The sequence below is a fragment of the Phyllobates terribilis genome, unplaced genomic scaffold (genome assembly GCF_046119375.1).
Source record: "Phyllobates terribilis strain yellow unplaced genomic scaffold, ASM4611937v1 Scaffold_1__5_contigs__length_1240528914, whole genome shotgun sequence".
Classification (NCBI taxonomy): Eukaryota; Metazoa; Chordata; class Amphibia; order Anura; family Dendrobatidae; genus Phyllobates; species Phyllobates terribilis.
The window spans coordinates 1,233,990,904-1,234,004,083 of record NW_027362761.1 but is presented as its reverse complement, the minus strand read 5'-3'; the positions used below and the strand labels follow the sequence as shown (position 1 = coordinate 1,234,004,083).

Genomic DNA, 13,180 nt, shown 5'->3' with positions numbered 1-13,180 from the left:
ATACCTAACAGACCGGACATTCATAGTCTCCCACTCACACACTACCTCCTCATCTCGCCCCATATCTGTCGGTGTCCCCCAAGGTTCAGTTCTAGGGCCCCTGCTCTTCTACATCTACAGCTTCGGCCTGGGACAGCTCATAGAGTCTCACGACTTTCAGTATCACCTCTATGCTGATGACACACAGATCTTCCTCTCTGGACCCGATATCTCCTCCTTACTAACCAAAATCCCACAATGTCTGTCTGCTATCTCATCCTTCTCTACCAGATTTCTAAAACTAAACATGAATAAAACTGAATTTAATGACTGCCCACTCTTCCCAGTAACACAAGCTCGCTGCATCGATGTAACCCTGGACTCTGATCTCTCCTTCAAACCACATATCCAAGCCCTTTCCACTTCCTGCCGACTCCAACTCAAAAATATCTCCCGGATCCGCGCATTCCTCAGCAAAGACTCTGCAAAAACACTAGTGCACGCCCTAATCATCTCCCGCCTCGACTACTGCAACCTCCTGCTCTGTGGCCTCCCTTCTAACACTCTCGCACCCCTCCAATCTATCCTAAACTCTGCTGTCTGACTAATCCACCTGTCCACCCACTACTCCCCGGCCTGACCCCTCTGTCAATTCCTTCACTGGCTCCCCATTACCCAGAGACTCAAGTTGAAGACCCTAACCTTGGCATACAAAGCCATCCACAACCTGTCTCCTCCATATATCTCTGACCTAGTCTCCCGTTACATACCCGCACGCAACCTCCGATCCTCACAAGATCTCCTTCTCTACTCCCCTCTTATCTCCTCATCCCACAATCGCATACAAGATTTCTCCCGTGCATCCCCCCCTACTTTGGAACTCTCTACCCCAATATATCAGACTCTCGCCTACCGTGGAAACCTTCAAAAGGAGCCTGAAGACCCACCTCTTCCGACAAGCCTACAACCTGCAGTAACCATCACTCCACCATACCGCTGCACGACCAGCCCTACCCTCACCTACTGTATCCTCACCCATCCCTTGTAGACTGTGAGACCTCACGGGCAGGGTCCTCGCTCCACCATACCGCTGCACGACCTGCTCTGCCCTCACCTACTGTATCCTCACCCATCCCTTGTAGATTGTGAGACCTCGCGGGCAGGGTCCTCGCTCCACCATACCGCTGCACGACCAGCCCTACCCTCACCTACTGTATCCTCACCCATCCCTTGTAGACTGTGAGAACTTGCGGGCAGGGTCCTCGCTCCACCATACCTCTACACGACCAGCTCTGCCCTCACCTACTGTATCCTCACCCATCCCTTGTAGACTGTGAGACCTCGCAGGCAGGGTCCTCGCTCCACCATACCGCTGCACGACCAGCTCTACCCCGACCTACTGTATCCTCACCCATCCCCTGTAGACTGTGAGTCCTCGCGGGCAGGGTCCTCGCTCCACCATACTGCTGCACGACCAGCTCTACCCTCACCTACTGTATCCTCACCCATCCCTTGTAGACTGTGAGCCCTCGCGGGCAGGGTTCTCGCTCCACCATACCGCTGCACGACCAGCTCTACCCTCACCTACTGTATCCTCCACCATCCCCTGTAGACTGTGAGCCCTCGCGGGCAGGGTTCTCGCTCCACCATACCACTGCACGACCAGCTCTACCCCGACCTACTGTATCCTCACCCATCCCTTGTAGACTGTGAGTCCTCGCTCCACCACACCGCTGCACGACCAGCTCTACCCTCACTTACTGTATCCTCACCCATCCCTTGTAGACTGTGAGCCCTCGCGGGCAGGGTTCTCGCTCCACCATACCGCTGCACGACCAGCTCTACCCTCACTTACTGTATCCTCACCCATCCCTTGTAGACTGTGAGCCCTCGCGGGCAGGGTTCTCGCTCCACCATACCTCTACACGACCAGCTCTACCCTCACCTACTGTATCCTCACCCATCCCTTGTAGATTGTGAGCCCTCACGGGCAGGGTCCTCGCTCCACCATACCGCTGCATGACCAGCTCTACCCTCACCTACTGTATCCTCACCCATCCCTTGTAGATTGTGAGCCCTCGCAGGCAGGGTCCTCGCTCCACCATACTTCTACACGACCAGCTCTACCCTCACCTACTGTATCCTCACTCATCCCTTGTAGATTGTGAGCCCTCGCGGGCAGGGTCCTCGCTCCACCATACCTCTGCACGACCAGCCCTTCCCTCACCTACTGTATCCTCACCCATCCCCTGTAGATTGTGAGCCCTCGCGGGCAGGGTCCTCACTCCACCATACCTCTACACGACCAGCTCTACCCTCACCTACTGTATCCTCACCCATCCCTTGTAGACTGTGAGCCCTCGCGTCCAGGGTCCTCGCTCCACCATACCGCTGCACGACCAGCTCTACCCTCACCTACTGTATCCTCACCCATCCCCTGTAGACTGTGAGCCCTCGCGGGCAGGGTCCTCGCTCCACCATACCTCTGCACGACCAGCTCTGCCCTCACCTACTGTATCTTCACTCATCCCTTGTAGATTGTGAGCCCTCGCGGGCAGGGTTCTCGCTCCACCATACCTCTGCACGACCAGCTCTACCCTCACCTACTGTATCCTCCACCATCCCCTGTAGACTGTGAGCCCTCGCGGGCAGGGTCCTCTCTCCTGTACCAGTTGCTGACTCGTTTTGTTCAAGATTATTGAGTTTTTGCTACTTAAAGCGCCATGGAATAACTGGCGCTATATTAATAAATAGCAATATAAATGGGGTAAGAGAAGGGACATGAAGATGTAAGGACATGTAGGGGTAGGATTTGAGGATAAGAAAATGAGGTAAGAGGAAAAAAAATACCTATTGACATGGATGGGATAGACCATAATCGGAAGGGATGGAAGGAGTAAAATGGAGGATAGGTCTAGTAGGAAATAAGGCAAATGCGCAAAATGAGACGGTGAATGACGTGGAGGAGGCAAGATCTAAGGAGCAGAAGAAAAAAAATGTGATGAACGAAGCACAATAGCTGAGTTGTGTAAGTAATATCTAAGGAGCAAAGAAAGTAAATGGATGTGGGGCAAATAGATCGAGGCAGTTAAGGGACATGAAGGGGTAAAACAGGAAAGGAAGGATTGAAAACTGGATGGAAATGGCTGCAGCGAAGCTGGCACCATGGAAGTGAAGAGCCGGGTAGCAATGAGAACAGCGATGAGAGAATGGGATTGGTTAGAGGAAGAAGTGACGCGAAGGCAGAAATAAAATGATGGGAAAGTAAAGGACAAATAAGAGGGAAGAAAGCGAGGACGGGATAAGATGGCGACAGGTAAATCCGGAACGGAAGTGTAGAAAGAAGGAGAAGACTAATGGGAAATGGATGAAGAAGGCCAGATGGGTGGTAAGATGGAGAGCGGGGCACAAAGCTCATCCCAAAATTAAGATGGGAGCTTACTGATGACAACACCAAATGTGATCACGTTCTCACCTTAAAGAAGAACCAGCCAATAACATTGAAGATGAATCGGAACAAGAAGTTGTAGTGTCTCATGGCGCTAGTCCACACAATCCCGGGGCTCACACTGTTCACTCCCACTTCTGAGGGTATAAAGATGACAGTCTGACATAGTGTCCTTCACACTGCTCCTCATCGCCTATGTCACCATATAGCGCCACATTCATGGGAGTCGTTCACATGGACACTCCGCGTGGGATCTGTGTCATTTGAGGGACGTATAAAGTACATTATGGAATGGGGAATATTACATGTTGGTGATGACCGGGCAGTTGAATCCATCAGAGGTGAGATACCTCGGCCCTCCCTGCCCGCACTCGCTCTAACCTTTTCCTTCTAGCCTGTTGGCAAACTCCTTGGCACAGATGGTGTTCATTAGCTTGGTGCAGTTGTAGGCGACGTTCATGTAGAACTTCTCCATGTTCTTCCCCCACAGGTTGCTGGTGTCGATTTTTCCCTGTCCATGCATGAAGGAGGTCAGGAAAACAATGCGGCTTGGTGTCGTTCGCTTCAGGAGGTCTGAAGAGACAGAGAGTTATGGCACATCATATACCCAAAGCTCAGACACATGCACCTGAGACACCATGTCTTCTTACTAGGGAGATGCGACACTGGTGGCATACGGTGCCTGGTGAGAGATCGCCTACGATTCATCACTATTATCACCATTTTTATGGCCCAATTTTTATGGTGAAATACGGCCTCTACATTGATGACCACCGTCTCTCCGGTCACATGGGCTCATTCTGGATTCATATATGTCACCATGGCTGTGTATGGCCAAGATGACCCACAGGGAGAAGTTGTACTGGTTGCAGGTACATACCCAACAGCAGGTGGGTCAGCAGGAACGGGCCCAGATGGTTCGTTGCAAATGAGGCTTCTAGTCCCTCAGAAGTTATGGAATACGGCAGTCCTGAAATGACACGACGTAACTTTCATTGTGGTTCTATAGCCATCAAAGTATATCATAGCACCTGAGTGCCACGTGAGTCAGCGCGCAAGGCCAAAGCATCAAGGATGGTAGCGTGCTGGACCAGAGCATCATGTATGTAGGCACATAGGACCGGAGCATCATGTACATCAGTGCATCGGACTAGAGCATCATGTATGTCAGTGCGCTGGACTGGAGCATCATGTATAGCAGAATCCTGGACTGGAGCATCATGTATAGCAGAATCCTGGACTGGAGCATCATGTATGTAGGCACATAGGACCGGAGCATCATGTACATCAGTGCATCGGACTAGAGCATCATGTATGTCAGTGCGCTGGACTGGAGCATCATGTATAGCAGAATCCTGGACTGGAGCATCATGTATAGCAGAATCCTGGACTGGAGCATCATGTATAGCAGAATCCTGGACTGGAGCATCATGTATAGCAGAATCCTGGACTGGAGCATCATGTATGTAGGCACATAGGACCGGAGCATCATGTACATCAGTGCATCGGACTAGACCATCATGCATGTCAGTGCGCTGGACTGGAGCATCATGTATGTTAGTGCACAGGACCAGAGCATCATATACAGTACAGACCAAAAGTTTGGCCACACCTCATTTAAAGATTTTTCTGTATTTTCATGACTATGAAAATTGTACATTCACACTGAAGGCATCAAAACTATGAATTACCACATGTGGAATTATATACTTAACAAAAAAGTGTGAAACAACTGAAAATATGTCTTATATTCTAGGTTCTTCAGAGTAGCCACCTTTTGCTTTGATGACTGCTTTGCACACTCTTGGCATTCTCTTGATGAGCTTCAAGAGGTAGTCACCGGAAATGGTCTTCCAACAATCTTGAAGGAGTTCCCAGAGATGCTTAGCACTTGTTGGCCCTTTTGCCTTCACTCTGCGGTCTAGCTCACCCCAAACCATCTCGATTGGGTTCAGGTCTGGTGACTGTGGAGGCCAGGTCATCTGGCGTAGCACCCCATCACTCTCCTTCTTGGTCAAATAGCCCTTACACAGCCTGGAGGTGTTTGGGGTCATTGTCCTGTTGAAAAATAAATGATGGTCCAACTAAACGCAAACCGGATGGAATAGCATGCCGCTGCAAGATGCTGTGGTAGCCATGCTGGTTCAGTATGCCTTCAATTTTGAATAAATCCCCAACAGTTTCACCAGCAAAGCCCCCCCACACCATCACACCTCCTCCTCCATGCTTCACGGTGGGAACCAGGCATGTAGAGTCCATCCGTTCACCTTTTCTGCGTTGCACAAAGACACAGTGGTTGGAACCAAAGATCTCCAATTTGGACTCATCAGACCAAAGCACAGATTTCCACTGGTCTAATGTCCATTCCTTGTGTTCTTTAGCCCAAACAAGTCTCTTCTGCTTGTTGCCTGTCCTTAGCAGTGGTTTCCTAGCAGCTATTTTACCATGAAGGCCTGCTGCACAAAGTCTCCTCTTAACAGTTCTTGAAGAGATGTGTCTGCTGCTAGAACTCTGTGTGGCATTGACCTGGTCTCTAATCTGAGCTGCTGTTAACCTGCGATTTCTGAGGCTGGTGACTCGGATAAACTTATCCTCAGAAGCAGAGGTGACTCTTGGTCTTCCTTTCCTGGGGCGGTCCTCATGTGAGCCAGTTTCTTTGTAGCGCTTGATGGTTTTTGTAACTGCACTTGGGGACACATTCAAAGTTTGCCCAATTTTTCGCACTGACTGACCTTCATTTCTTAAAGTAATGATGGCCACTCGTTTTTCTTTACTTAGAATTTGTATTATGGCAAGAAAAAAGAAGCTAACAGTCTATTCAGTAGGACTACCAGCTGTGTATCCACCAGACTTCTGCACAACACAACTGATGGTCCCAACCCCATTTATAAGGCAAGAAATCCCACTTATTAAACCTGACAGGGCACACCTGTGAAGTGAAGACCATTTCCGGTGACTACCTCTTGAAGCTCATCAAGAGAATGCCAAGAGTGTGCAAAGCAGTCATCAAAGCAAAAGGTGGCTACTGTGAAGAACCTAGAATATAAGACATATTTTCAGCTGTTTCACACTTTTTTGTTAAGTATATAATTCCACATGTGGTAATTCATAGTTTTGATGCCTTCAGTGTGAATGTACAATTTTCAAAGTCATGAAAATACAGAAAAATCTTTAAATGAGAAGGTGTGTCCAAACTTTTGGTCTGTACTGTATGTCAGTGCACTGGACTGGAGTATCATGTATATTCGCGTCCTGGATTTGAGCATCATGTATGTCAGCGAATAGGACCAGAGTATCATGTATATCAGTGCACTGGACTAGAGCATCATGTATATCAGTGCACTGGACTGGAGCATCATGTATATCAGCGTCCTGGACTGGAGTATCATGTATGTCAGCGCATAGGACCGGCGCATCATGTATGTTAGCGCACAGGACCAGAGCATCATGTATGTCGGCACACAGGACCAGAGCATTATATAGGTAGTGTTACAGAGTCACTGGTAGTATATGCAAGGGGAGGTATGTGTCACTTCGGCTGCAAGCCTGTGTCAACTGAAACCTACAAACTTTCCTCCAGCATGTTATATGTTGGGGGTTAATTTACCTAAAAGGTGTGGTTTTATGTGAATGGCAAAGAGGGTGGGAAGTTATTCACCCTACCTCCCCTCAGAGTGTGGCTGAGTAAGCTTAAATGCTCAGTCACTATTCACTATTTTTGTCTCCATGGTGTTTGGGGAGGCAAGGTCTCCAGACTGGAAAGCCATAGCTCAGGATCTGAAGGCTGGGCTACAACCTGTGTGGGCGAACCCCACACTACTATGGACTATGCTTTTGTTTATCTTTTGTTTTGTTGTTTTGCCAGTAGGGCCGTGTTTATTTTGCTGGAGCTGCAGGGCTTTATGCCATACAATAAAGCCTGTAGAGAAAACCCGGTTCCTGGGTCTACTTTCGAAAGCGGCCGAGTTAGTCGTCGTACCACAGTTGGTGTGAGAGTGCGTGCAAGATTTCAGGAACACGTGTACCTGCTACAGAGACCGTTGGATGTCCTGGGTGAAGACTGCCAGCCTGCAGAAGACATCCGGCAGCATGGAAGAGCTAATTAAGCACCTGGTGCAGAGCCAGCAGCGCATGCAGCATCTGCAAAGCCAACAGAGCATGCAGCAGCAGCACCATGAGCAGCTACAGCAGCAACAAGAGACCAATAAGCTGCTGATGCAACAGGTTCAGCGCCAGAAACAGCAGCATCGTCAACAGCAGCAGCAGATCGAGTTACTCGCAGAGGCTATCCGTGGCAAGGCGACTGCTCCGACAAGTCCAGGTGATGACGCATATGTCAGGAAGACGGTAACGAGAGCGTTACAGAAGATTACCCCAGGGGATGATGTTGAGGCGTTCCTGACTGTCTTTGAGAGGGTGGCGGAACGGGAGAGATTGCCGCTGGAGCAGTGGGCGGAGGTTGTGGTGCCATATTTGACCGGGGAGCTGCAGAAGGCATATTACGATCTGACTTTGCAGGACGCAAAGGAATACGCCAAATTAAAAACCAAGATATTGGCACACTCAGGAGTGACTATGTCTGTTAGAGCGCAAAGGGTCCACCACTGGGCGTATGCTGGCGACAAACCTCCACGCTCACAAATGTTCGACTTGCTATATCTTGTCCAGAAGTGGCTGCAGCCAGAGTCTTCCTCTCCTGCCCAGATGGTTGAGCGTGTGGTAATGGGGGGGTTCATCCATTCCCTACGCAGGCTGGTGCAGACCTGGGTTGCCCAGGACGACCCTCGGAACGCAGACAATCTCGTGAATCTGGCAGAGAGGTACCAAGTGGTCGAAAAATCCCTAAGGAAACCCAATATAGTCACCTCCCCGTACTGGAGTGCCAAAAAGGCGGCGGGTTCACCACGGAAGTTCAGAGCCACAACTTGGGGGCATCCCTCTTCCACTGAAGGTGCCGCAAGAACTGTTGTTAAGGATGTGATCTGTTGGCAGTGTCACAATCCAGGACATGTAGCCGCCCAGTGTCATACATCTGCTGAGCCAATGGACTGCAGCCTAGGCAGACGATGTTCATATTATGCTTATCCAGCCTGCAGTATGGACTGTTAATCCGGCGAGGGGCTGCAGGCGTGTGCCGTATCCGTTAATGGAGTGATTGTACTGGGGCTGTTGGACTCTGGGAGTCTGGGAACCTTAATCAGTGCCACCCTTCCCCACCAGCTGATCTCTACCAAATCTGTGGGCGTCCACTGCATACATGGGGATGCCAAGAACTACCCGGTGGCCAGAGTGACAGTCGGAACAGACTGGCACCCAATCCCACGAGGTCAGAGTGGTCAAGGACCTGATACATCCCATCATATTGGGGCGTGATTTTCCCTTTTTCTTGGACTTGTGGGGGAAGGGATCCAGACTGAGTCACGTGGACAAAAGCCAGGACCAGAGAGAAACCCCGTTCGACATCGGAAGTGGATGAGTTCCCAATGTGTGTACTTGCCGGCGACGAGGACTAGACTGTGACCGAGGTGGAAAACCTTCCTGAATTAGAGGTTCCCGGAGAGAACTTTGGGTCAGCTCAAGTTTGGGACTTGACCTTGAAAGGGACGTGGAACAATGTTACTGTTTGTAATAGTGTTGCTCAAGAGCCGGGGGCGGACACTAGGTACCCACACTTTGCAGTTCAGGGGGAGCTATTATACCGTGTAACTAAACTAAAAGGTGAAGAGATAGTGGAACAACTATTAGTTCCAGGGCCATACCGTCGGAGGGTGTTAGACATGGCCACTCACATATTCTGGGGGGACACCTAGGGGTTGAGAAAACCCAGGAGAGAATAATAAGGAGGTTCTATTGGCCAGGATGTTACCGGGAAACCTTAAACTATTGTAGGTCCTGCCCCACCTACCAGATAACTGCACCCACCTCCCACTTCCGTAGTCCCTTAGTTCCACTACCTGTGACAGAGGTTCCCTTTGAGAGGATTGCCATGGACCTCTTGGGTCCCTTAGTTAAATCGTCCCGGGGCCACCAATACATCCTGGTGGTCATGGACTATGCGACCCTGTACCCCGAAGCGGTAACCCTAAGGAACTCGTCCAGTAACAGTGTAGCCCGAGAGCTGGTCCATATTTTTGCTTGGACAAGTCTGCCAAAACAGATTTTGACAGACCAAGGAACCCCCTTCATGAGCAAAGTGATGAGTCCTTCAGATTGCCCAGATTCGGACATCCGTTTACCATCCGCAGAGGGACGGCCTAGTGGAACTCTTCAACAAGACCTTAAAGGCGATGCTCAGGAAGGTCTTTGAAAAGGATGGGCGAGACTGGGACTACCTGCTCCCATTTCTACTTTTCTCCGTCAGAGAAGTTCCTCAAGCCTCCACTGGCTTCTTGCCGTTTGAGCTCCTGTATGGACGGCATCCAAGAGGTCTCCTAGACATTGCCAAGGAAACCTGGGAGGCCAAGGTCACGCCCCACCGGAGCATCATTGAACAATGTTGCCCAGTTAGAGGAGAGAATGGCGAAGGTTATGCCCATTGTGAAGGAACATCTCCAGGCGCCGGAGGCGAGGGTGTATAACCGGTCGGCAAGACTGAGACAGTTCCAGCCTGGGGATCGCGTTCTGGTTCTCATTCCCACCGTTGAAAGTAAGTTCCTGCCCAAGTGGCAAGGCCCGTATGAGGTGGTGGAGAAACTCGGTGAAGTGAAGTACAGAGTCCATCAACCTGGCCAAAGAAAGCCACACTAGGTGTACCATGTGAACCTGCTCAAGCCGTGGCGAGATCGGGAACCCGTGGGAACTCCTTGCCTGGGAGCCACTCCAGAAGGCCAGGTGGAAGAGGTCACGATAGCGGAGACCCTTTCGCCAGCCCAGAAGCAACAGTGTCGAGAACTGCTGCAGCGGAATCGGGACCTGTTCTCAGAGTTGCCAGGGCATACCCAGGTGGTAGAACATGATGTGCTAACACAGCCGCATGTAAGGGTAAACCTGAAGCCCTACAGGATTCCTGAAGCACACTGGGAGGTGATCTCGGCCGAGATGAAGAGGATGTTAGACCTTAGTGTGATAGAGGAGGCAAAGAGTGGATGGTTGAGCCCCATCGTCCTCGTGCCAAAAGCCAACGGAGAATGAAGGTTTTGTAACGACTACCGCCGGCTGAATGAGGTGTCCAAGTGCGACACATACCCGATGCCCCGCGTTGACGAGCTCATCGAGAAGCTGGGACCGGCGAGGTATATTACCACCCTCGATCTGACGAAGGGCTATTGGCAGATCCCCATGTCCCAGACGGCCAAGGAGAAGACTGCTTTTTCAACAACTGATGGGTGCTTTAGATACACTTGGATGCCGTTCGGACTACAGGGGGCCCCAGCTCCCTTCCAGTGGGCTATGGATCGGATCCTAGCCCCACATAAGAAGTATGCCACAGCCTACCTTGACGACATTGTAGTCTTTAGCCCAGACTGGGCTAGTCATCTACCTAAACTACAGGCCGTTCTGGATGCTCTGAGGAAGGCGGGATTTACTATAAATCTGATAAAATGTGCCGTTGGAAAAGAGGAGGCCAAGTACTTGGGCTATGTCGTCAGGAGAGGCAAAATAAAGCCACAAGACAATACAGTGGAGGCAATCCAGACCTGTTCGCAACCGCTCTCCAAGAAACAAGTGAGAGCATTCCTGGAACTGGTGAGATATTACCGGCGGTTTATCCCAAATTTAGCCATGATGGCCACGCCACTTACGGACCTTCTAAAAGGCACCAGATCAACCATGGTGAGTGGACGGAGGAAACAGACGGCATTTCAACAGTTGAAGCTAGCACTGTGTTAAGCAGCCAGTCCTGGTTGCACCAGACTTTAAGAAAGAATTTGTGATCCAAACGGACGCTTCAGAGGTTGGTCTAGGGGCTGTACTCTCTCAAGAGATAAATGGGGATGAACATCCCATTCTCTATCTGAGCCGGAAGGTCTCGTCCTGCGAGAAGAACTATGCAATAGTAGAAAAAGGGCTGTAGATACTACCTACTAGGCCGGAAGTTTAAATTGGTGTCAGACCATGCCCCTTTGAGATGGTTGAGGGGTAAAAATGCCAGGGTAGCTAGATGGTTCCTAGGTCTTCAGGACTTTAATTTTCACATGGAGCATAGGCCCGGGAAGTTACATGTGAACACTGATGCCCTCTTTAGAATTCCCTGTCTGGTGTCTGAAGGTGCCCAAACCCCCGGCTTTGGGCAGAGGGGGGAAATATGTGACAGAATCACTGGTAGTATATGCAAGGGGAGGTATGTGTCACTCCGGCTGCTAGCCTGTGTCAACTGAAACCTACAAACTTTCCTCCAGCATGTTATATGTTGGGGGTTAATTCACCTAAAGGGTGTGGTTTTATGAGAATGGCAAAGAGGGTGGGAAGTCACTATTTTTTTTTCTGTTGTGTTTGGGGAGGTAAGGTCTACAGACTGGAAAGCCATAGCTCAGGAAGGAGCTGAAGGCTGGGCTGCAACCTGTGTGGGCGAACCCCACACTCCTATGGACTGCGCGATCTTTATCTTTTGTTTTGCTGTTTTGCCAGTAGGGCCGTGTTTATTTTGCTGGAGCTGCAGGGCTTTATGCCATACAATAAAGCCTGTAGAGAAAACCTGGTTCCCGAGTGTACTTCCAAAAGCGGCCGAGTGAATCGTCTTACCACAGTAGGCACATAGGACCGCACCATCATTTATATCAGCGTCCTGGACTGAAGCATCATGTATATCAGTGCACAGGACCAGAGCATCATGTATATCAGTGCACAGGACCAGAGCATCATGTATGTCGGTGCAGGACCAGAGCATCATGTATGTCGGTGCAGGACCAGAGCATCATGTATGTAGGCACATAGGACCGGACCATCATTTATATCAGCGTCCTGGACTGAAGCATCATGTATATCAGTGCACAGGACCAGAGCATCATGTATATCAGTGCACAGGACCAGAGCATCATGTATGTCGGTGCAGGACCAGAGCATCATGTATGTCGGTGCAGGACCAGAGCATCATGTATGTCGGTGCAGGACCAGAGCATCATGTATTTCAGTGCACAGGACCAGAGCATCATGTATGTAGGCACATAGGACCAGAGCATCATGTATGTCAGTGCACAGGTCCAGAGCATCATGTATGTCAGTGCACAGGTCCAGAGCATCATGTACGTCAGTGCACAGGTCCAGAGCATCATGTATGTCATTGCACAGGTCCAGAATATCATGTATGTCAGCATCCTGGATTGGAGTATCATGTATATCAGCGTCCTGGACTGAAGCATCATGTATGTAGGCACATAGGACCAGAGCATCATGTATGTCAGTGCACAGGACCAGAGCATCATGTATGTCAGCGCACAGGACCCGGGCATCCTGTATGTAGGCACATAGGACTGGAGCATCATGTATATCAGTGCGCTGGACTGGAGCATCATGTATGTCAGTGCACAGGACCAGAGCATCATGTATGTCAGTGCACAGGACCAGAGCATCATGTGTGCAGGCACATAGGACCAGAGCATCATGTATATCAGTGTGCTGGACTGGAGCATCATGTATGTCAGTGCACAGGACCAGAGCATCATGTATGTCAGTGCACAGGACCAGAGCATCATGTGTGCAGGCACATAGGACCAGAGCATCATGTATATCAGTGTGCTGGACTGGAGCATCATGTATGTCAGTGCACAGAAGCAGAACATCATGTATGTCAGTGCACAGGACAGGAGTATCATG

General features: G+C 50.3%; 1 protein-coding gene across 1 annotated transcript in view; it reads right to left on the bottom strand.

The window, feature by feature from the left end:
• LOC141164783 (retinol dehydrogenase 11-like) overlaps positions 1-13,180 on the bottom strand; it is a 67,401-nt gene that overhangs the window by 5,110 nt on the left and 49,111 nt on the right. The window contains exons 3-5 of the mRNA XM_073650343.1: positions 4,308-4,397; positions 3,809-4,000; positions 3,455-3,564 (exon numbers count right to left, since the gene is read on the bottom strand). Of these exons, the coding sequence (XP_073506444.1) occupies positions 3,455-3,564; positions 3,809-4,000; positions 4,308-4,397 (392 nt within the window). The remainder of the gene's footprint in view (positions 1-3,454; positions 3,565-3,808; positions 4,001-4,307; positions 4,398-13,180) is intronic.